The 25,733-nt window shown below is 41.1% G+C and overlaps 1 protein-coding gene across 3 annotated transcripts in view; it reads left to right on the top strand.

Moving 5' to 3' along the window:
- Nucleotides 1-25,733, top strand: part of LOC141753956 (uncharacterized) — a 56,786-nt gene that overhangs the window by 11,262 nt on the left and 19,791 nt on the right. For all 3 annotated transcript variants that reach the window (XM_074612661.1, XM_074612662.1, XM_074612660.1), the window contains 19 exons: nt 269-340; nt 658-2,413; nt 3,327-3,425; nt 6,137-6,703; nt 7,160-7,233; nt 7,570-7,716; nt 8,932-9,092; nt 9,172-9,331; nt 9,434-9,628; nt 10,415-10,565; nt 13,297-13,361; nt 13,612-13,859; nt 14,967-15,144; nt 16,516-16,719; nt 20,453-20,603; nt 20,992-21,206; nt 23,773-23,877; nt 24,091-24,332; nt 24,524-24,701. In XM_074612661.1, the coding sequence (XP_074468762.1) occupies nt 269-340; nt 658-2,413; nt 3,327-3,425; nt 6,137-6,703; nt 7,160-7,233; nt 7,570-7,716; nt 8,932-9,092; nt 9,172-9,331; nt 9,434-9,628; nt 10,415-10,565; nt 13,297-13,361; nt 13,612-13,859; nt 14,967-15,144; nt 16,516-16,719; nt 20,453-20,603; nt 20,992-21,206; nt 23,773-23,877; nt 24,091-24,332; nt 24,524-24,701 (4,968 nt within the window). The remainder of the gene's footprint in view (nt 1-268; nt 341-657; nt 2,414-3,326; nt 3,426-6,136; nt 6,704-7,159; nt 7,234-7,569; nt 7,717-8,931; nt 9,093-9,171; nt 9,332-9,433; nt 9,629-10,414; nt 10,566-13,296; nt 13,362-13,611; nt 13,860-14,966; nt 15,145-16,515; nt 16,720-20,452; nt 20,604-20,991; nt 21,207-23,772; nt 23,878-24,090; nt 24,333-24,523; nt 24,702-25,733) is intronic.

The raw sequence follows: 25,733 nt of genomic DNA, 5'->3' as shown, positions 1-25,733 counted from the left end.
TTATTATCGCGTTAACGCATTATTATCGCGTTAACGCATTATTATCGCGTTAACGCATTATTATCGCGTTAACGCATTATTATCGCGTTAACTTTAACAGCCCTAATAGGTGTACCTAATAAACTGGTACGGACGGGAAATAACATGACATGTGTCTTGCCAGCGCAGGCATATTAACGCAGTTTGACCAATTACGATACTATAAAACAAACGTCATGTTGTGTCGTCATATTTCCTCATGACTTTTCCATCTTCTCAATATTTACAGGAATCCAGTGAGGAAGTGAATACATCACAAACAGACCGAAATGCTGCTGCATCTTCATCAGAGGACGAAAGTGTAAGTGTTGAATTTATTTCCCTTATTAATCACCGGGTAGATGTGGCGTTGGAGGATTAGGCATTGCTATTATGTAAGAACTGTACCCCTTAAGATGTCACTGGTGTCTCCGTTAAAGCTGCAGCAAATATTCTTTTTTGTTTAATTTTCATTCTCAATTAAGATACTTACTTTCTTTCAAAGATTTCAGGGCTACAACACCTGATTATACGTACACTTTATATATATCTATATATATTGATATATATAGATATATACATTGTTTGTTTTGTGTTTGGGAATATATAGTGTGTAAAATGACTTGTTCATAATTGCAGGCTGAGGACTCAGCAGGGCCCTCCAGTTCTGCAGCATCCTCCTGTGAGCAACAACCCATCGATGCTTCATGCATCGAGCAGGAGGACGAGGCTGATTACAGCTCTGATGATTCTACCTCTGAACAGCCCAAAGACCCCTCCTTCACCAACAGAAACTATTGTTACGTTTGCGGGAATCCTCAGTCTAAAATTTCTCGTCACCTTTTCACCCATAGAAATGAAGAACCTGACATAGCTGCGGTGTTGAGATTACGCGTAAACTCCAAAGAACGGAAAGCGCTACTGGAGAAGTTGCGAGACAGAGGAAATATCCAACATAATCGAGAGGTTTTGAAGACTCGTCGTGGACAACTGAAAGTGAAAAGAAGAAACGCAAACGTGCCCATCACTGCTAAAACTTTTGCATCCTGTATATATTGTAATAGCATGTACGTTCGCAAGGACATGTGGCGACATATGCAAAAGTGTTCTGCAAAGAAGCTCTCAGAACCTCTACCACGCAAGACTAAAGTCTCATCTTTGGTCGTTGCTGCAGAGTTAACAGACCGCCAAAACCTCTCTTCAGATGTGACCAACATGTTAAACACACTGAAGAAAGATGAGATTTCATCTGAAGTCTGGAATGATTCCTTTCTGCTGCAGCTGGCACAGTCTCTGTACCCTTTGAATGAAAAAAAGACCATCAGACCGAGGCTGAGGCATATGGGACAACTCCTGTTAACGTTAAAGAAAAAGTCGATATGTAGCATTGAAGATGCCATCAAACCCCAAAACTTCAGCAAAGTTGTTGAAGCTGTGAGAGAGCTCACTGGCTTCAATGAAGAGAAGAAGTCCTGTGACAGACCGAGTATTATGAAGAGTATGGGAAATTCTCTCAAGAGAATTGGTGACATTAACTTCGCCAGAGCTTGGAAAGAGGGTGCTGATAGTGAGACGATACATGAAGCAGAGACATTTATGAAGTTGTGTGAGAAAGAATGGGGCCAGGCCCCAAAATCAAAAGCAAAGCTGCCAACTGTACCGTTCATACATGACGTGCAGCTTTTTTATGGGTGCATGGAGGAGACAGCAGATTCTGCAGTAGAAAGTCTGACGATGTACGGAAGCTCTCCGGTCTATACTGCGCTTCTCAGAGTAACAGTTGCACAAGTGTCAGTCTTAAACGAAGACACAGCCGAAGTTTCAAGAGCAACTCTCAAGTCATTCGAGGAACGGGACGAGACCGAGCTTCACGAAGACGCTGATGTTAGCCAGTCACAGTTGGACCAAATTCTGTCCAAGCACATCGTGAAGATCAATGTTATGAGCGACAGCGGCCAAAAAGTTGCGGTCACGTTGACCTCTAAACTGCTCAGTGCAATAACACTGCTTGTGAACAAGAGGGAAGCGTGTGGTGTACATGAAAATAATCCCTTCTTATTTGGAAGACCTGATGGATCATGTACAAGCTTCTACCACGGACACCAGTGCACCAGGACTTTTGCAGCTCGTTGTCGTGCAAAGAACACGGCGAACGTCCGGTCTGTGCTTTTTCATAAGCACATTGCAAGAGTTTTCCAGATTCTCAGCCTCACGAATGACGAGCTTGATCAGCTAGCCAAACTGTTGGGCCGTGACATTCAGACGGACAGAGAGTATTATCAGACGCCAGAGGCAGCTGTCGACATTGCAAAAATCTCAGAGCTAGTATCAGCTATGGAGAATGGATCTCTTGAAAGATTCGAGGGGAAATCTCTCGAGGAAATTGAGATTCCAGGTACGTGTCCTGTTCAGTACTTAAAGGTGTTGATGTGGAGAAACAAACCAAAGTTTGCTCATGAAATGCATGTTGACTGCATTTGCTTTCTCAAAACATTTGCAGAGCCAATTTCTTTTTCTTTTCTTTTTTACACATTGAAACCAGTGGGCAACCTCCGGTTCTGAAAAGTGAAGCCAATGCAGAAGTGCATTAAACTGTCATTCTTTTTAATAGCCAGCAGGGGGCGACTAAAAAGAAGTCAGATTGTGTTTCAAGTCTTCTTCAATACAGCGCGATGTTCATTTAGGGCGTGGCTACCTTTTGATTGACAGGTCTCTACCGCGGCTTTGTCCAGTCTGGGAGTTGTCTGCGTTTCCATCTTAGAACTTCAACTCTTTCACAGTGTTTTTTCAGTTCATGAGAGTTAATTGTAACATTTCAGTCACCTAAAAATGTCTTCTTCAGCGTTCGGTTGTACTTAACTCCACCCTCTCGTGTCACTTCTGGTTGCAAAATGCCGAACTTGAGGTTTCAAAACGGCAGTCCACAAACCAGTGGGTGACGTCACGGTGACTATGATTAAAACCTGTGTTGTTTACTTGCCAGCAGTCTTCTTCTCTGCCTCTCGCTGGCACATATATTTCTTGGTAAATTACCACCACCTGTCTGTCAATGTGAAACTATTGGCAGGAATGTGTATGTGCGTGTACAAGTTAAAAACCTGCCAATATAAGTATGTTTTAGCTGACAAAAGCCTTTACTTAGATTTCAGTGAAATTATATCAATCAAATTGGTTATTCAAATCAAATTTTAATTAAAAAGAACATTATTACTTATTAACTAAGTTGTTGTATTTATGTCTTTATATTGATTGAAGCCATATCAACATGTCCTATTGGGACTACATACATGTCTTGCTTTCCTTTGAAGATGAATTGGAACCGGTTGTCGAGCAGGACAGCCCCGAAAACTGGGAGGAGGAAACTGAGGAGGACAATGAAGAATCAGAGGCTTCTTTTCTGCTGCGCGGTATGTAGTAGAGAGACAATCTAGTTCGTAGTTTTCCATGCATTTTCAGTAGCATTGAAGCTGGAAATACGCATTACTACGTTTTCTTTCACAGGCACAAATTAACCCTCCATGACCAGCTGCAGTTTGAGCTGTTAGAGGTTGAATATATATATATATATATATATATATATATATATATAAAATCATTAACAGGTTAATATTAGAGTCGGGTGACTTGGTCTCAGAGATTTGGTTTTATTGACTCTTAAAATCGATTTAATTCCGTTACCCACAGGAGTGAGAAAGATTTGCCTTAAAGGTGCAATATCCAGAGCATTAATATAACAGCAAACAACTATTGTCTATGTAAAGATATAGAGGAGTAATGTCTACCTGAGCGGAGAATGAAGTCGCTCTCCCTCTGTGTGTGTTGTAATCAGAGCTTCTCCGTGCTTTGTTGACATCACCGGGCCAGCCGCGCATGCTTTTAGTTCATGCGAGTGTGCCCCACTGGCTAGCTCTGCACTGCTCTCAGACGGCGGTTACAGCTGATAACGGCATCCCGACCGCCGTCGCGGAAGCGTAGCTCCCACTCTGCCGCTCCCCCCCCCACACACAGGTTAACATCGTTAGCGCTGTCAGCAGTGTTGCTTTTATTTTCACTGTTAGTGCTGTTAGCTACGAGCCACCAGCTCAGACGTTGCCATGTTGAGAGCCATGCGGAGGCAATCTCCCATTTAGCACCTTTAAAACAACAAAATGAACCTCATATGTTTTGTCTTAAATTTTTTTTTTCTTAAATGGACAATTAAAATTAAAAACTCAAGGATAACTTATTTCTATTAAAGGGACAGTTCCCAGCGCCAAATGCGGCTATATTTTCCGTTTGGCGAGTAAATCTCAGAAGGCTATCCGCCACACTGGCGGGGAAACCAAAATAGTCGTGTAATAAAAAACTATGCTCGGTTACACTGAGAGTCTGTACCGCGTTTTGGTGTCATTTCGGGCGCGGTGCTTCTGTCCTCTCTCTTTCTCTGAGTTTGACACACGCACCGTGTGCTTAACGTTAGTGAGTGTAAGGAGATATCATTTCAGTAGAGGTGGGAGTGGGGGGGACGGGTGCACGGTGCGCATTGTGTTTGGTTACTAGAAAGTTCATGTGTTTTTTGGGGTGATGACGAGTCAAGACGGGCAAGCTTGGCGGCCTGTAACAGCGGCCTGTAACATTGACCAGTATCCGGGAGCGGAAGCGAGCATGTGACTGACGATCTGACATTTTCAGTTCAGTTTTTTAGGTGTAAAATCCGTTTTGCTGCTGCCCACGTCCACAGCAGTATATTGCGTTGCTCCCATGCTGGTACTCCTGTCTGTTTCTACAAACTGGGGACGTTCAAACCGCAATCTACTGTTGGTAATACACTGACTATGGAGAAGTACCTCATACAATCCCACTACAAAACACCCAAACTATCCCTTTAACTTGACACTAAAGCAGAGTGAAATAATTAATATATTTTATCTAATAAATGCACTTTACTCAAGAATGGGAGTCATAAACAAAAGAGATGGGATACAAAAAAATATATTTGTGCCATAACCACGGCATGACTTATAGATATTTTATCAAAAATATTTGGCAGTGTCATGAGCACAAACATAACCATGTTCAACTTACTTACTTACTTCAAAATAGGATTAATGCCTAGCTCACACTACACAACTTTTGCCCTAATTTTCCGCTCCCCGACAGTTTCTGGAGCTCCCCGACAAAAGCCCCAGATCAGAGGCAAATCACTGTTTGCTCGCCGCTCACACATCGACGCTCGGTCATCATGTGTGAACTGCTCACGCAGACACACCTGTCGGGGACTCCGGCCACGAGCTACAGCCAATGAGAGCGCAAGACACGAGTTGAGACCCTGTGTTATCGTGTATATGGTAAATGGACTTGTATTTATATAGCGCTTTTCTAGTCTTTCGACCACTCAAAGCGCTTTACACTACATGTCAGTATTCACCCATTCATACACTGATGGCAGAGGCTGCTAAGGTGCCAACTTTGCCCATCAGGCTCTAATCTAAATACTCATTCTCACAACGATGGCTAGGCCTTCGGGAGCAATTTGGGGTTAAGTGTCCCGGAGCAGCCGGGGATCGAACCACCGACCTTCCGATTGGTGGATGACCTGCTCTACCCTCTGAGCCACAGCCGCACCATATATATATATATATATATATATATATATATATATATATATCGTTTGTGTTTTTGTGACAAAGCGTAGTTTGGAGACCCGACTCATCAGGGATTCCTTCTGGTGAAAGATCTTGTAGTGTGTGACCCCTTGTCTCCAGTCAGTCATGTAGTGTGAAAACCACTTAAAGACTCCCGATTCCAAGACAGCAAGTTGTGTAGTGTGAACAGTACGGCGTTCTGACGACTTTGAAAGTTGTGTAGTGTGAACTCGGCTTAAGTTGTGTTGCAGTTGACACTGCTGGTCACAGCAGCTACCCGGTCTGCCGTCTCCACGCTCATCCTTTCTCTGGTGAACAGTGGCAGAGATTTAAAAAAATGTGTTTATGGATTTAAAAGAAACCCAATAGAACCAAATTGAGGAAATGTTTGACTTCTCCAGCTGAATGGAACTGTGGTGATAAATAAAAAGTAAATATTGAACAATAAACGTGTTGGTAATCTCCTCACATAGCTTTACCTGTATGTCCTCTAGGTCTTCCCTACACAAAAGGCTCATTTTCGGTAAAAAAAACAAACTCCAGAGTTTCTCTCTCGAGGAAACGTCGCAGTGGCCGGAGCAAGATGCGGAAGAGTGAAAACGAGGCACCTGAGCTGAATGATGAGAAAAACGAAGAGGTGAACACAGAGAAGGATGACTGGTTGGAGGAAATGCCTGAGAGCCGTGCTGCCAACAAAACCGAGGAAACAGTGTCTTGTAGCAATGAGGACGCTACAAACATTTCTTTCAGTGATGGTGATGAGGACATGAATGTGGACTTTGACATGGACATGGACACCGATGAGGACACTGTCAGAAATGATGAAGATGGTGACCCAAACGGCTCACCAGCAACGCCTTTGATACCAGATGTGACAAAGCAGGACAATGACAGCAGTGATACTGAGAAGAACAATAGCTCACCTAGCAAGCACCCCAGTGTCCCAGACCTTGACATCGATTCGGTGAACAATGTGGAGAAAACAGATCGAAAGAAAGGAGGGGAGCAAAATAACTGGATGGATGTGGATAGCGGGAGTTCCTCTGGCTTCTTAAACACAGGTAAAATAAATCTGGTATTTCTAGATGACAGTCAGGGGATCACCAAAGTCAGTAGGACACATCATTTGAGAACCATGAATGTCTGTACAAAGTTTTGTGCCAATCCATCTAGAAGATTTCAAACTATTTCAGTGAATAAGTTTAAACTTTGACCAATGAGTGGCGCTACAGGAAAAGGCAGGGTATCACAAAAGTTTTAAGAATTGATCCTCATTGGGCCTCGAACATCTGAAGCAAAGTTCACAGCAATTCATCAATAGTTGTTGAGATATTTCACTCAAAACTAAAAACCTCATGGTGGCGCTAGAGGAAAAGTCGAGATCACCAAAGTCAGTAGGCTTCATCAGGGGGGTCATGAATGTCTCTATAGAATTGCATGGCAATCCATTCAATAGTATAGCATTTGAACTGCATAACACCCACATTTGATCTTATTCATTTCATCATCATTTATAGAAAAGAACAACAAATTATCAGCTGCAGTGATCGGAATGAAAGAAGTGAAGATATTAATCCCTAAACTGGACATTGTGAGTATCCTTTTTCAATAAATTTAAAATTTGTTATCATATTATAAGCAAAAACTGGTATGCAAGTATGAATTAAAATGTCTTTATATACACATTTTTGGCATTTGGCATTTTTTCACATAACTCTTTTGCCATATAATGGATATAGATGTTGCAGCTTTTTTTTTTTTTACTCTTGCTAACGCAGCGTAAAATGATAAATGACAAAAATATAACATTCCTCAACAGTACTTTATTTTCTATTTTAACAAAGTGTAATCATTAGCGTCACAGCATCACAGTTTTCATCACAGTTTTCCCGTGACAAAGTTGTTTTTCGTTCTCTTTTTGTCCTAGGAGAAGTTTAAGGCTCCAGTCTACATTTCCCAGTTATCATCTGAGTATAAGTCCGTCAAGTCGCCGGTGAAAGCTCAGCCCCTCCAAGACAAGCGTCGAACATCCTCCACATCCACAAACGTCAAAGACGAGCCGAACTATGCAAAGGTAAGGGAACGTACTTCTACCTTAGCTGCTGTTCATCAAGTGAACATTGCATTTATAAAAGTATTAAATCACATTATATGTATGAGAATATTTTGAATAACCACCATTAAGTATTTTTTATGATAAAATCATCTGAGCTACTGCCGTCTACAATTTGGAAGGATAAGCAAACGTTCGTTGATGCTTCATTCAGAGCTGGTATGAGCAGGTCAAATGTTGCATCATTTCCTCTGTACAATCCGCAAGATACAATTTAGGCTGCCAATCAATTTAAATATTTAAACACGATTAATCGCATGATTGTCCATAGCTAATCACAGTTAAAGCAGCAGTGGGTAGAATTGGAGCAAATATGATTAAAAAAAGTTATTTTTATAAAACGGTCATTATATCCTGACAGTAGTGCATGAGACAGGTAATCTGAAAAAAATCATGTGACTGTGTGTCCTCCGGTGTCCTCTGGTGTCCTCCGGTGCTCCTAATGGCATCTGCAAGATTTCACAAACCGGAGGAAATCAACCAATCAGAGCTGATCTGGAGTCTGCTGTCCAGCTGCCGTCTATAAGAGCTGGCTGTCAACCACGGTCAAACTAGGCAGCACTGATCAAATATGAATCAATATTTTGTTACTGTAATGCCTATTTCTCTCCTCAGATGTTTTCAGAATCATCTTGTAGTGTACTGTTTAGCTGTAAAATGAGAAAGTTTGCGCAGCCATGTTGAGATCTGTTGAGGAAATACCTAGCACCGCCCACCAGCCGGAACACAGCCAATAGGAACGCTCTCTCAATGAAATGACCTATGATTTGTCAAAATCTCCCGTCACGGGCTAGATTTTCTAAAGCCTGAAACTAGAGCCATGAGGAGGTGCAAAAGTCTAGTTTCTCTCAGAACACTTGAATTACAATGATGCCAAAAATATACTGCATACTGAAGCTTTAATCGCCAATTAAACGTTTTTTTAACTGTTCAAAATGTACAATAAAGGGAGATTTGTCAAGTATTTAATACTCTTATCAACATGGCAGTGGGCAAATATGCTGCTTTATGCAATGTATGTATATATTTATTATTGGAAATCAACTAACAACAGAAAACAGTGACAAATATTGTCCAGAAACCCTCACAGGTACTGCATTTAGCATACACTAAACTACCAACAAACTAAGAAAAATCTAATAATCATCATTCTTCATCTTCTCTTTCGCATATCAGGTGACGGAGATGACCTGCTCCCACTGCAAGAAGAGCATGGCGAAGGGTCAAACGGCTTACCAGAAGAAAGGATTCACAGACGTCTTCTGCTCCAAAGACTGCCTTTTCCAAATCTTTCCCATCAACAAACCAGTCACCAAGACGTGTCATCACTGCCTCAAGTGAGTCTGTGAAAAACATCACTTCATCTTAAAGTAGTCAGTAACATAGTAGTTTACATTTCTGAATGTGTTCTGTCAGGGCGATATCGCAGCCTCTTGACCTCATCATGGCTGCAGTGGACATTAAGGGAACTATGAAGGACTTCTGCAGTGTGACCTGTCTGATATCTTTTAAGTCCAACCCTATGTCCACCCAAACACCACAACAGCTCTGCAGCATGTGCAACAAATCCTGCACTGTAAGCAAAAAACAAATATATTTTTTTCTTCAATTAAACTCGCTCATTTTAACTATAAACTCTTTGTCGTACTCACTACCCCGTCATCATTATCTTCTACAGGCCACATGCGAGTTGATTCTGAACGAGGATGTCCACAAATTCTGCAGCCACTCCTGCTTAGAAGATTTCCGCAGGAACACCGTGGCCATCTGCGACAACTGCAGCGCCATCTGCTGTAACAATCCGCTGCAGCTGAAGCTGGAGGAGGGGACCAAAACCATCTGCAGTCAACAATGTCTGGACGAGTTGAAAGAGGTGCTGAAACATCCAAATTATGGTCACTTAAATGTCGAAGACAGAAAACATTACAGCTTGGATAATGCAACACTGAAACACCATATACATAGTACATGCCTATTTCTCACCTCAAATGTTTTCAGAAACATCTTGTAGTGTACTGTTTAGCTGTAAAATGAAAGTATGCTCCGGCTGGTGGGCGGTGCCTGGTGTTTCCTCAACTGATCTCAACATGGCTGCCGGATCACAAACTTTCTCATTTTACAGCTAAACAGTACACTACAAGATGATTCTGAAAACATTTGAGGAGAGAAATAGGCATTATAGGAACAGAATATTGATTCATTTATTGATCAGCGCTGCCTAGTTTGACCGTTTGATCGGAGTTCGATTCACTTTGAGAATCCCTGGATTAGATGACTGATTGCGGAGGCAAAGACGTAACCAGCTGAAACATTTGTGCCAATTCATTTTGAAAGAGCAGCTGCTGATGGGGAAACCCCAACTTGACCGATCAATATTTGCCGCAGTGCAGCCAGAAAGGGTTGGCCAGGGCTCTGTGCAGGCCAGTCAAGTTCTACCAAACCAAACTGGAAAAGTCAGACCTGGCTTTGCACACTGAAAGCCCACTATTGTTTAAAATCTCACTGTATGCTGTAGCACTGAAATTCCCCTTGGGATTGGACCCAAGGGACCCAAAGCAAGGCACGGAGAGACTTGCTCACTGATTAAAAGCTTTTCTGAATGAAATAATTATTCTACAATATCCCTGACATCCTGTTTTCTTTTTCTGTTACTGTGCAGAACACCAAGACGCCCCACCGATGCACCATGTGCCACACTTCTCAACCGATTTCAGGCATGGTTCATTTCAAAAGCGGCGAGAACACGGTGGAGCTCTTCTGCACCCGCACCTGTCTGAGATCGTACATGCTTCGGCCCGCACCTCTTCAAGGTACTGGACAATGAGTTTGTCAACTTTAGCCTTTTTTTTCTTCTTCTTTCTTCTTTTTTTTCAAGGGGCTGTGTTGATGTGGAGAGTTGCTACAAGTACCAGTGAGACAAAGTGCTATCCTGGAAGTCCAGGTTGAGTCATATATCAGTGAATTTTAAATTGATCAGACTCTTAAACACTACACAGGGGTTGATAATAGATGGAATTGAAGATTATCACAGCATCTCTACCACCTGCTACTGGTAGAGAATTAACATCATACCTATAGCCTCATATGCTGCCTGCTTCCCACCCTTACGGCAACATAAGAAGCGGCCAAATGGGGCACTGCCATGTTTTTTTTCTATTTCCAGGCATTCATCATGCCATATGATAGGCCTCAAAATAAATGCTGCACAGTCTGACACAGATAAGAGAAAATGTGCCTGGTAACACTTTTATTTAGCATTTAAAAGCAGTATATAAACATTAAATAATTGGTTTATAACATTAGTTGTAAGCAGATTGAAGTGCTTATTAACCCCCTGAGACCCACAATAGACCCATTTCTGTCTTTTTTAGGGGGGTATTTAGAGGGTGTCTTTAGGGGGAGATAGCAGGTCAACAGTAGATGTCACATAGAAGTGGTGTACATCATCTGAAACCTGGGAAACCGAAAATTCATTTGAGATGCAGCTCAGTGTGTCAAGTTGTTCTACCAATAAATCAGAAATACACATGAAAACAATTAATGAATCAAAATAAATTGTAAAAAAGTTTATACGGTCTAAGAACATTATAATGGAAGTATATGATGGTCGTCCCCATGCTCTATTATGTCTCATAAATTGTTGCAGCAATTTTTGGGTTGATACCATTTGTTACACAGATTTGGTGCTAAATTTAACCATTTTATACCACTGGAGAATTAAAATGATCGATAATCCCTCCAAAATACCACATTAAGACACCAAGATCTTGAGGAACACCATAGAAAAAGCCATGCTGTGATTTGGGATCAAAAACGTTTGACATTTGGAGATTTCTGCAAGAATGACATTTTGTCGGCAATTGCATGGTGAGCACTTGTGTTGTGTAAACTGCTCAGAAACCCCCTTATTGTCAATCTAGCTAGAAAAGCCATCCATTCTCTGAATGCTCTAGGTCTCTAGTTTGATCCATCCATCCTCTGATTGCTCTAGGTCTCTAGTTTGATCCATCCATCCTCTGAATGCTCTAGGTCTCTAGTTTGATCCATCCATCCTCTGAATGCTCTAGGTCTCTAGTTTGATCCATCCATCCTCTGAATGCTCTAGGTCTCTAGTCTGATCCATCCATCCTCTGAATGCTCTAGGTCTCTAGTTTGATCCATCCATCCTCTGAATGCTCTAGGTCTCTAGTTTGATCCATCCATCCTCTGAATGCTCTAGGTCTCTAGTCTGATCCATCCATCCTCTGAATGCTCTAGGTCTCTAGTTTGATCCATCCATCCTCTGAATGCTCTAGGTCTCTAATTTGATCCATCCATCCTCTGAATGCTCTAGGTCTCTAGTCTGATCCATCCATCCTCTGAATGATCTATGTCTCTAGTTTGATCCATCCATCCTCTGAATGCTCTAGGTCTCTAGTCTGATACATCCATCCTCTGAATGCTCTAGGTCTGTAGTTTGATCCATCCATCCTCTGAATGCTCTAGGTCTCTAGTTTGATCCATCCATCCTCTGAATGCTCTAGGTCTCTAGTTTGATCCATCCATCCTCTGAATGCTCTAGGTCTCTAGTTTGATCCATCCATCCTCTGAATGCTCTAGGTCTGTAGTTTGATCCATCCATCCTCTGAATGCTCTAGGTCTCTAGTCTGATACATCCATCCTCTGAATGCTCTAGGTCTGTAGTTTGATCCATCCATCCTCTGAATGCTCTAGGTCTCTAGTCTGATCCATCCATCCTCTGAATGCTCTAGGTCTCTAGTTTGATCCATCCATCCTCTGAATGCTCTAGGTCTCTAGTCTGATACATCCATCCTCTGAATGCTCTAGGTCTGTAGTTTGTGGCTGTAAAGTTTCATGAGGCTGTGATTATCCTAGAGGTCACCACAGGTCATTTTATACAGTGAGGTCAAATTCCCCAAAATTGTCTCACATTTTCATTCACATATCTTGAGGTCAGAGGTCAAGGAACCCCTTTTGAAAATGACCATGCCAGTTTTTCCTCGCCAATATGTAGCCTAACTTTGGAGCATTATTTAGCCTCCTTGCTGACAAGTCAACAGGACATGGTTGGTACCAATGGATTCCTCAGGTTTTCTAGTTTCCTATGATATCTAATCTGATCATTCACTCTGGCTCTAAAGCTCAACCTGCTACTACCTCTGAAAGACAGTAAAGTCAATCCCGAATGACTTCCCTTCAGGGGGTTAATGCATTTGACAACAACTATAACTCCTTCCATGGGCATCCATAAGTGAAGGCTGAATGTCAATATAGTAAAATGCAGTAGTAATACTATAAAATATGTCTTCATAGGACAAGTTATTGTAATTGTTGACAAACACTATACATTAATAGCTTAAAATGTCCTTATATGGGCTTATAACTAAATTATAGTGTGTTAGAAACCATTCATTAAATGTTTGCTTATAAATGCTAAATAATGGGGCGTTAAAGTAAAATGTCAATGCCATGTGGTTAGTTTATGTACAGTTCCTATATTTGCAGTAAACCTAATGACCTGTGACTGATTTCTCCCTTCAGGAAAGAAATGCTTGGATCAGTTGAAGAAGAGGAGATTCACACAGAAGATACAAATATTGAATGCTGTGAGTATTCTATACAATAAATTAATTTACTGGAGTGAAAAAATATGAAGGTGTGAGTGGAATCTGTTCCACACGAGAGCTACGTGAAGCAGACACAGTATTTGTTTACTTGTTATCGTGTTTTAAATGAAGCTTTCTTCTGTTTATTTACATGACAACAGCTTGTCTGATTTGAGCCTAGCCAAGTAGAATCACATGCAAGTCCAGGGACGGCTTCTAATCTCTGTACCATAAATGCATCGTCCCACAGGAGGAGGCAGACATCAGTACAGACTCCACCGCGAGCGGGAATGATGCATCTGCAGCTGCTGAATCGTGCACCAAACCAGAACTGATCATTGCAGACTCGTGCGTTATCTGTTGCAAGTGTAGAAAGAGACTACCGAGAGGAGAGACACTTTACCGGACGAAGAGCTCACTGGAGGTCTTTTGCTCAGCCAAATGCCTCTCTGAAAGGCATCCCCAACAAGTCACCAAAAACTGCTACAACTGCTTCCAGTAAGTCCAAGATACGTTTCGTCTGTATGTCACCTCTCCTCCTTTTTGTGAGATTTTCTTTTTTTTTTTTTTAGGGCTGTCAATCTATTAAAATATTTAATCACGATTAATCGCAAATGAATCGCACATTTTTTATCTGTTCTAAATGTACCTTGTGGGTAGATTTGTCACGTATTTAATTTATTATTGGAAATCAATTAACAACACAAAACAATGACAAATATTGGCATGGCAAACTCAAGCAGCTGTCGGTGTGTCAGTGTGCTGACTTGACTGACTTGCCCAAAACTGGGATTATCATAAAGTGGGCATGTCTGTAAAGGGGAGACTCGTGGGTACCCATAGAACCCATTTACATTCACATATCTGGAGGTCAGAGGTCAAGGGACCCCTTTGAAAATGACCATGACAGTTTTTCCTCGCCAAAATTGAGCTTAAGTTTGGAACGTTATTTAACCTACTTTGCAACAAGCTAGTATGACATGGTTGTACCAATGGATTCTTTAGGTTTTCTAGTGTCATATGATGCCAGTATCTTCACTCTAGCCCTTAACTAAGCCCGCTACGACATAAAAATCGCAAGTTGCGTTAATGCGTGAAATAAATTAGTGTCAAAGTTAACACGTTGTCGCATTAACTTTGACAGCCCTAGTTTTTGTTTTGTGTGTGCATTTGTATTAAAAAGAGAATCGATACAAAATTTTGACAGTTACATACATATTTTGTTTTACAAAGTCCAACATTTATGATAAATAATGTGCAACTCTTTTGACAGTTGATTCCAGATTCTTAGTTGTGAGAATTTGCTGCTTTTCTTTATCTTATGTGATCCTACACTGAAAATCTTTAGGTTTTGTTGGTCGGACAAAACTAGCATTGTTATCACCTGGCATTTTCAATTTTTGTGACAGATTTTGTAGACCTTTAATACTGCAGGTCAAGCAGAGCAAACACCATAAATTCAGGAGACATGAGGTACTGAGGCCAACGATCTTTGCTCATTCTTTGAAAAATAAAACAAGGTTTCTGTGTCATAACAACGCCCCCTATGCAAAACTGACAAGGGTTTTCCCGAATGTGAATCTCATCTTGATCTCTTCCCCTCAGGGTGATAATGCGGCCTCACAACATGATCCTGGCTCCGGTGGATGATTCTGGAACTATGAAGGAATTGTGCAGCGACACCTGCCTTGCTTCTGTCAACTCCAAGAGGAACATGGCGGCCCCCAAACCTCCAGCTGCAGGACCTCGATCAGAGTGCAAGATGTGTGCCAAATATTGCTATGTAAGGAAAAAAGAAATTGATTTTTGGTTTCTGTTTGACTTTTAGTCACGTCAATGCTTTTAATTAGGACTGTCAATCGATTCAAATATTTAAACGTGATTAATCGCAAATAATCGCAATTTTTTTTATCTGTCCAAACTGCACCTTAAAGGGAGATTTGTTAAGTATTTAATACTCTTATCAACATGGGAGTTGGCAAATATTCTTGCTTTATGAAAATATATGTATATATTTATTATTGGAAATCAATTAACACAAAACAATGACAAATATTGTCCAGAAACCCTCACAGGTACTACATTTAGCATAACAAATATGCTCAAATCATAACATGGCAAACTGCAGCCCAACAGGCAACAACAGCTGTCAGTGTGTCAGTGTGCTGACTTGACTATGACTTGCCCCAAACTGCATGTGATTATCATAAAGTGGTCATGTCTGTAAAGGGGAGACTCGTGGGTACCCATAGAACCCATTTTCATTCACATATCTGGAGGTTGGAGGTCATGGGCACCCGTTTGAAAATGGCCATGACAGTTTTTCCTCTCCAAAATTTAGCGCAAGTTTGACGCAAGCGTTAACCTCCTTCTTGAAAAGCTAGTATAACATTGGTTGGTACGGATGGATTCCTTAGGTTTTTCTAGTTTCATATGATACCATCTTCACTCCAGCTTTAAAACTGATCCCGCTACAACCTAAAAACCGCAAGTTTCTTAATGCGTTAAAGAAATTAGTGGCGTTAAAACGAGTTTGCGTTAACATGTTATCGCGTTAACTTTGACAGCCCTAATAGAAACATCTATGGAAGTAAGCACATCAGTCCATCGGTTATAATAGATTACTAAATCAAGCTCTAAGTTACTGACAGCCAGGTAGTGAAAGGGACCCTTGTGAACAGATATTGATGAAGTTTGTTCAATAGCGTATGTGACCATCTCACAACCTGCAGCTGAGCCATCGTTGTAGTCCATTCTTCATAAAGGGGTGGATGTATTTTTCCTCCAGTGTCTCAATCCTTCTCCTTCCAAAAGGGAAGTCAAGAGTTCTGAAGCTCAGTTTTTTATGCAAATAAACACGAAGTCTACACATGGTTAGTATAGCAGACGTGACATAATATTACAGGAATGTCAGTAGTAATATCTTACATTTTCATACACACTTGTACTTAAAGCTGTCCACTTGTGATCCGATCACCCAGGATGCATCTTAATGCCAGGTCTGAACAGGGCCTCAGTAATAGATCTTTGGAGCAATGTCCCTTCATGAAGATTATCTGAAAATATGAAAATAAAGACTATCACTATTCTTATCCTTTAAATAATCAGAATTGACACAGTATGATCAATCCACATGCTCCTTTGTCATCCTCAGTGCAAATTCAAGCTGACCCTGGATGGCTGTACCCAGAGAATTTGCAGTAAGGAATGCTTCGTCAACACCCACAGAATCAACAACTTGCCGTTGTCCATTTGTGATGTCTGCAGCTGCGTCAGCTTCGACAAAGGGTTCATGCTGAAGGCGGAGGACGGCAGTCGAGTCATCTGCAGTGAAGAATGTCTGGTCAAGTTCAAAGAGGTGCAGAAATCAAATGTCAAAGTCACGATCACTTCATTTTTACCAGAACAATACTGGTATTGGCATATCTACAACATCCACATTAACACTGCACATGACCATGCATATTACTTAGCTATACATACACGGTCAACATCCAAGCAGTGTGTGTGCACAGGCAGCATGAGTCTGTCAATTAACAAACTCATTTCCTTAGTTTTGCACAGTTTGAATGGTGATGCAGTTTTGTAACTGTGGCTCAACCCATCTCATTATGTGCATTAGGAATATGGGAAATGTTGATTAGGTCGATAAGAAATAGATAAATAATTAAATATGTGCTCAGACCCGAAACATGTTTTGGTAAAACTAAGGAGCAGAAAAATGAAATGAGCCAATGAAAGATAAATAGAAAATAAAATAGATTGATTGTTCAAGGAAAATATAAAGCTTTATATTTGTTTATACACGCCATTTGAATTATTTATTGATATTTTCAGTTATATTTTGTCTTTTACTACCTTTTGACAGTTTTGGGGCTCCATAATGGTAACCAGCTTTACTTTACAGTAATGTTGATGCCTACCAACTAGGAGACTTTGAAAAGACTTTTAAAAGTCTGAATCCTAACACCCTCTCCCATCTAAAGACGATGTGTCTTAAGTCACAGAGTTTTTAGTCACAGACTATAATATTTGGCAAAGCAATGCAATAGAGTGCTACAGGAATGAGTCCTAAAACCTGGAAATGAGTTAGCATTTTAGCACTTCCGGTTCCCTCGTCTGGAAGTCAATGGGTTTTAGTTAAATGCCTGAAATAGGATCTGTGGTTAACACAAGCTGAAGACATTTTAACGTTTTGTTCTACGAAATGAAATACATCAATAAATCATGAATTTTGAAGCCTTTATGTGTCTTCTGGTGATTACATTCACTCTTCAAAAATCCTAAAAGTGGTGGTCATTTGTGGAGATTATCTTGCTGAACAAAACGTGTAAGTATCATAAAGGTGTGTTTGCGACAGAGCTTATTTTCTGCAATAATCCAAAAGCCTATGGAAAAATCCAACTGTTTTTTAGTGCAGGGAACCAGGGCGATGCTAACTTCCTGGTTGGCCTACAAAAATACGTCATTCCTGCAGCACTCAATGGGCCACCGGAACACCCCTCTCCATAATCCTCCAAAACAGATCAACATAGCTCTCAAACCCCCCCCACCAACAGTAACCTTTGATGATTATGATGATTACATTTAACTTCATTTCATTTACATTCCACACATCTCATGCATAAATACATCATATTTGTATCTATTGTTCTCTATCACTTATCTTTTCTTTTTTTTTTTTTATATTGCTTTAATTAGATTTTCACCCTGACTGCCAGCCACCCCCCACCTATCAACATACACACTGTACACAGTCACATGCACACAATTTGATATATATTTTTGCCCCTTTTCTGTGTTTTTTTTCAGTTTTCTTTATTTGTATTTCATCCTGTTTTATTTTATTTTATTTGTTTAAAAAAAAAATTAATCAATTGGTCTTGCCTCCAAGCCTACCAGAGTGGGCTCCTCCTCCATCTCCTCTCCCCTCAATTGATGACTGTATATGGGGAGAAAAAGGAAAAAAGCCCTGAGCTATCTTCCAGGTTCAGGACCTCCTATTATTATTATTATTATTATTATTATTACTACTACTACTACTACTACTACTACTACTACTACTACTACTACTACTACTATTACTACTACTACTGCTGCTGCTGCTGCTGCTGCTGCTGCTGCTGCTGCTGCTGCTGCTGCTACTACTACTACTACTACTACTACTGAAGTGGGTAAAATGCGAGACTGCATCTAGATCCAGACCCTTCTTGTTGCCTTTGTTGGTTAGGAGTGAGATTGGTTAGTTTAGGGTTGATTTTCAGGGTAAGCCAATCAGAGGCAGAGTAGGGTGGGTCATGTCTCCGGGGGGCGTAGTTTTCAGATTATGATGAGTTGCATTCTTTCTCCAAAGAACGTATATTACCAAAAAGTGAAAGTCAATTGTTTGTTCCATTGCAACATCAGCGCCCAGCAGCAAAGCTACGCTTCTGCCATTTTGGACTGAAAGCGACTACCGGACGCCAGTAAAACGTCTGCCTTAAAAGTGCCGTACTAAAGTAAAACTAAATTATTTCTATTCTATAGTCATACTTTACCGAAATGGCCTGTGTTGAACAATAAAGTATTATAAATATAATAAGCAGGTTCATTCCAAAATGGCGGCTGTTGTAAAAAAACACCAGAGTTTCGTATCTGTGCTTTTATACTCTTTGCCTTCTATATGCGCCAGCAATTCTCATTGGACCAAATAGGTGCCATCTCACACTCAACATCGATGGCCCTTCTGTTTCCCCCTCCCCCCAGGCACGTAACCTTGGCGTGATCTTCGACTCCACCCTCTCCCTTGAGCCCCACATCCGCCAACTGGTCAAAATATCCTTCTTCCACCTTCGCAATATCGCAAAAATCCGTCCGTCCCTCACACCCCCTACAGCAGAGAAACTCATCCACGCCTTCATCTCCTCCCGCCTTGACTATTGCAACTCACTCCTCTACGGCATCAGCAACACCTCCATAAATAAATTACAACTGGTCCAGAATGCAGCTGCCCGACTCCTCACCCACACCAAATCATGGCATCATATCAGCCCAGTCCTGAAAGACCTTCACTGGCTCCCCGTCTCCCACCGGATCTCCTACAAAATCCTGACCCTTACCTACAAAGCCCTCCACCAACTTGCACCCCCCTATCTCTCTGAACTCCTCTCCCCCTACCAACCTCAACGGTCCCTCAGATCCACCTCAGCTGGTTTACTCTCCACCCCCACGTCCAAACTCCGCAGCTTTGGGGACAGAGCATTCTCCAGGGCAGCTCCCAAGCTCTGGAACTCACTCCCCAATCTCATCAGAGACTCTGATTCCCTCACCACATTCCAGTCCCGCCTCAAAACACATCTCTTCTCATCTGCTTACCCGTAGCCCCCTCCTTCCCCTCCCCATCAGTCCGTGTGTATGTATGTGATTGTGCCTGTGTATGTCGCTTCTTGTCGTTCGTCTCCTGTCTGTCTGTCTCACACCGTTTTCCCCCCCGACTATGTTAAAGCGTCTTTGAGAATATTATAAAGCGCTATATAAATCTAATATTATTATTATTATTATCTTGGGGTCTGGTATCCAGTTGTTATTATACTGTATATCCATGGTTTATAGTGTATTTCACAACGGCTTCGAACGCGACTCAGCCAATCGTAATCAAGGACCGGAACTATCGCTTTATAATTTGTTGTAGCTATTTTTGATTTACTTTACTGGCTAAGTGTATGGAAAGAGATGGACAAGATAGAGGAAAAAGATAAAAAAGAAAGGAGACATTCTGAAATTACTGAGGGAGAAATTAAAGAATTGCTTTCGTCTGTGTGTTGCTTGGCGACCGTTCTGCTAGATGTCACTGAATTCTTCCACATTGCTTGGTGGAAGAATGATTATTTGTTATCAATAAATGATTGTATTTTTTGTTCTTGTGTGTTTATCTTCTGAAACATTGTCTGGTATATGTAGTAACTGTTTTATAAAAGCAATAAGCCACATGAGGCGGTGATTTACTGTGGTTTTAGAACAGCTAATGGGTGATGTTAAATAAGTCTCACGTCTGATCCTGAACCTGCCCTGTACCTCACATCGCTTCTCTGCTGGTTTTTATATCTTTACAGGAAATTGAGACGCCCCGGCTGTGTACCATGTGCCAGACGGTCCATCAGTTGTCGGACATGGTTGAAAATAAAAATATTGAGGGCAGGTTGGACTTCTTCTGTAGCAACAGATGTGTGATGGTACACAAAGCTCAGCCTTCCACTGTGTCAGGTACTGCACTGTCATTCTTCTTATAAATCTGTACCCCTTGTCTCCCACCCTCACTCTCTCCACTGCCTTTATTTATTGCCTAGGCACTGAATTATTATATTATAGAATCATTTATGAGCTTTGACAGCAGTTTACAAACTTAAGACAACAAATAAGTTGCATCTGGCTGCTTACTTTGCTAAATAATAACACTAAAACAAGAAACTTGTCCTAATGTTATCATCTCTTCATTGAGTTAGAGCTGATTGTTATCCATACACTGCTCATCCCCTCTACGCTAGGCTTTCGAATGTGTTTCTAGTGTCTCCAGCAATAGAATATCTCTCTGTAGTCCATTGTATGTTTTAAATCCATGTTCATTTGACTCCTCTTTGATTTGTATTTATAGGAAGGAACAGCCCATCACCTGAAGAGACTGACATTAAAAAAGTGAAGCCGTCACCCAAAGAGAATTTCATTAAAGAAGTGAAGCCATCACCTGAAGAAAGTTTCATTAAAGAAGTGAAGCCATCACCTGAAGAAAGTTTCATTAAAGAAGTGAAGCCATCACCTGAAGAGAATGACATTAAAGAAGTGAAGCCATCGTTACCGAATTTGGACTGTGTGAGTATTATGTGTAATAATGTAACAGTTGTAATGCACTAAAATCAAGGCAAGACTTTAAGCCAAAGCTTTTTTGCAGTGATGTGTGTGATGTACAGTATAACAATATGACTGATTTTGTTTCTGATAAGTAACTGTAAAGTTGGACTACAGGAAAGTATTTCTTCTCTAGGTGGGTTGCAGTGTGCACACACAAGTAGATCCGCTGAATTACACACCAGTTAGAATGAAAAATTAACCAATAGCAATTTTCTTGGATGATTCCAATTTTTTTTTTTTTTTAAAGGGACTATTTGTGGGTGTCGAGCTCGCGCTTGCTCGCTCTAAATAGACATGGACGAGCATCGCTCAAAACAGTGAGGCGACACACGTCAGCTAAACCCACAATATCACTCTATATTTCAGCTGCTTGGCAGTAATGTTAGCTGACCAGACGAAGGTCTCTCCATGAATCAATGCTGATCCTAGTGTTGGCTTTTCCTGCCTCAGCGCAGGCTCAGGCAGCGGGGCTACTCAACGAGTTACGTTATCGCCTCCCGACCGCAGCCGGCAGCCGCAGGGAGACACCGGCACCCGGTCGGTAACGAGACGACAACGTAACACGTGGAGGAGCCCCGTCACTTCACAAGACACGGGAAACCTCTGTTGGTCTGGAGGAGCTGCAGCAGTTATTTCTGCACAAACGTCCACTGTACATTCACTAGATATTCTCAGAGCTAAACTAACTCTTCTGCAGTGTGGAGTGAGCGCGCGTTCACGTCTAGTAGAGGTGGAGCGAGTACGCGAGAACGCGCGCGCTGTCTGAGTGAAGGTAAGCAGGCAGCGGAGACGAGGCTCCGGCCACACGCGAGCGCGCATATTCGAACGCGCATGTGTGGCAACCCGCTACATTTATACGCTTAAAAAGTTACAAACAGTCCCTTTAAAGTCTGACCTGTCAATTTTGATTTTTGCCGATTTCGATTCTCTTTCTAAGAACTATAATTGACAGCAAGGCTCCAGACTGACTTTTTTTTACCACCTCCCTGGGAAAATAATTTCAACCATCCTTGTAAACCGTCAAAAATTCTAAATGTTATCCTTTTACTTTGTTATTGTCATCTATAGTGCTTATTTGCATAAAAGCACACAATTCAGTTGATTAGGAAATACATCATTGTATTTTTATTTAAATAGTTGCTTTGATTAAAAAATTCTTGACATTAGTAGTTTTAATTATATATTATAACCTGCTTAGAGCTAGTGTTAAGAAGTTAGGGTCATAATTCCCTCTCTATTCTTCATTTTATATTGCTGTGAAAACCTCTTCTTTGAAAAACTGTATTTATTTAAGTTTCTCACCAAAAATTCTATTTCACAAGATTACCTCCGTAAACGTTAGCTGTTATCTCCGTTATAAGCCGGACTGTGATAGGGAGAGCCCCCGTGCTGTCAGCAGACGAGCCGGTCACTGTGATTACTCTGGGCAGCATGCATGGGAATGAATTACAATATAAGAACTGTCTGATTAAAGCCCCCTTCAGCCAGTTTTACTGCCTGTTTTTTAGTAAAAGTTCTTTTTCAAACAGAGAATGGGGGTGTGGTTAATAGTCAGACATAATTCATTGCCATGGAAACCAGATTGCATCATTTTTCGACCTAGTTTAGATGAAACCAGTTTAAATGAATTTACGGTTTATCAGACCACAAATGTGACAAGAATCAGCGCAGCACACCAACGGGAGTTTTTTCTTTCCGACTGAAAGTTGTGCTCCCCGTCGTTCGGACCTGTTAGAGGCCCACAAACCTCAGCTGCTTTCCATTAATTTATCTCCAGCAGGAGAAGGTAAAGGAGTGAGCGAGCGAGAGAGACATTCAGTGTGTTGGGCTAATTCTGCCGATGGGATTTTGTGTAATTCTCTGTGTTGATTGCACCCGTTCATCGCACACAATTGTTGAAATAAACACACTAAAGTAAGGGGAAGGAAAATAAAAATAAAATGAAAACCCTTTGTTAGCTAATGCAACAAGTTGGGCTAGTTAACTACACTTAACTAACTATCTAACTAACTAGAAGACAAACTGACAGACAGATAAACAGATTTATCAGTTTGCCGCTGCACAGACACAAACGAGCATGATTGACCTGCAGCTTGGAGGATGACGTCTGACCTGCAGCTTCTACTATAGTCATACGTCATATTCCCATTTTATCAACAACCTTCTTTTTTAAACTTTGAGCACAAAATTATTTGTCATAAAAAAAATTTGCAAACAATGTGGCTAATCAACTTTCTAATCAAATAAATATGAAATATCATAGAAATGCCAAAATACACTGGAAGGGGGCTTTAAGTTAGTTGTTTCAAATGTTTTAAAATTGTTCATCCACGGCTTATTTTGGACTTGCAGCTGTGACAAATTGCAAGCTTTATGTCTTCTTTGCTCATGCTGAAGAACATCCACACGGACGACATGTTCGATCGGTCGGTGCATCTCTAGTTAGAACAATCACAATTCTCCACACAGACTTCTCTGTTGTAAATGTTACACAGCTAATCCGTTTCTTTCTTCACTCTTCATCAAGATAAAAGAAGAGCCCATGGATGAGGGGTACAACCAGAATCTCCCATCCTTCATATCCACAGACGGTATCAAGGATGAGCCTAAGGCAGGAGAGGATGTGGCTAAGGTAGGACACATGAAACACTTCATAGGAGATACAGACAGATGTAGATGACAGAGTAGTATATGAGTAGTATTGTAGATGATGTCGTCACTGATACTGATGAGGAAAACAGTAGAAGAGCAAACTAGCAGATGTTTAGAAGTGTATCTGATGTACAGTAACCAGCTGACTACTACCCCATCACTGTGCATCATCTTACTCTTCGGTTTCTGACAGGAGGACTTGAAGATCGGGTCAGTCTTCTCCTTGACGGAAGACTCATCTACGTCCACGTCTACAACGGCAACTGTCGCCCACATGGATTTGCCTGCGTCTTGCTCCAACTGCAAACAGGTCCTGATGGACGGGGTGACTGTTTACCAGAGGAAGGGCCACGCTGACATCTTCTGCTCCACTCCCTGCCTTTTGAAATTTTACCAAATGAAACAAGTTAAGAAGACCTGCCACTTCTGCCTTCAGTGAGTCATACAGTAGTTTCTTTTATTTGCAGATCAATGTCGTCTTTATCTCATCATTCCTCTTTTTTCCCTGACAAATGTCAAGGCATTTGATTTTAAATATCCTTCAGGTAAACTCATCTCAGGTGTATCGACACATTATTGACTGTCAAAGATTGCAGACTTAAAACTGATCCCATCCTTCCTCTCAGGATAACACAGCCTCAGGACGTCATCCAGGCCCCGGTGGATAATGAGGGGACAACAAATGATTTCTGCAGCCGGACCTGCCTGTCCTCCTTCAACTACAAGAGAATCATGTCCACCAAAATACCCCTCGTGCCAGTCCCGTCACAGTCACAATGCAGCATGTGCAGCAGATATTGCATTGTAAGAGAGACAAGGGAACAGATTTCCAAGAGATCAAATTATATTTTACGTTTTTTTATCGTAATAGTGAAGAACCCTGCCTGCTAGAAGAATGATCTTATAAACTATAAACTGTACTTCTTTTAAAATTACGACAGTTTTGTGGTAATGGCCTCATACTAATTATGGGAAACGCATATTTTTCTCAATAGGTCATCCTTTTTAACCAAAGTTTTAGTTAATACTAGGGCTGGCTAGGTTAACGTGATAATAACACGTTAACGCAAATTCGTTTTAACGCCACTAATTTCTTTAACGCATCAACGCAACTTACGATCTTTAGGTTGTAGCGGGCTCAGTTTTCAGGCTAGAGTGAAGATACTGGCATGAAAATGAAACTAGAAAACGTAAAGAATCCATTTGGTATCAACCATGTCGTACAAGCTTATCGCGGAATAGGCTGAATAACGCTCCAAACTTGTGCAAACGTTTGGCGAGGAGAAACTGGCATGGCCATTTTCAAAGGGTTCCCTTGACCTCTGACCTCAAGATATGGGTTCTAAGGGTACCCACGAATCTCCCCTTTACAGACAAGCCCACTTTATGATAATCACATGCAGTTTGGGGCAAGTCATAGTCAAGTCAGCACACTGACACTGACAGCTGTTGTTGCCTGTTGGGCTGCAGTTTGCCATGTTATGATTTGAGCATATGTTTTATGCTAAATGAAGTACCTGTGAGGGTTTCTGGACAATATTTGTCATTGTTTTGTGTTGTTAATTGATTTCCAATAATAAATATATACACGCATTTGCATAAATCAGCATATTTGCCCACTCCCATGTTGATAAGAGTATTAAATACTTGACAAATCTCCCTTTAAGGTACATTTTGAGCAGATAAAAATTTGCGATTAATCTCAATTTACTATGGACAATCAAGCGATACGATCATCAATTGACAGCTCTAATAAATATTACATACAAAACTAAAAATCTTCATCTCACGTATAAACATTACAACTCGCTGCCCCTTTGTTATCCTGGTTTATAT

This window comes from Sebastes fasciatus, chromosome 17, assembly GCF_043250625.1.
Source record: "Sebastes fasciatus isolate fSebFas1 chromosome 17, fSebFas1.pri, whole genome shotgun sequence".
Classification (NCBI taxonomy): Eukaryota; Metazoa; Chordata; class Actinopteri; order Perciformes; family Sebastidae; genus Sebastes; species Sebastes fasciatus.
This window is presented reverse-complemented; position numbering and strand designations above follow the sequence as displayed.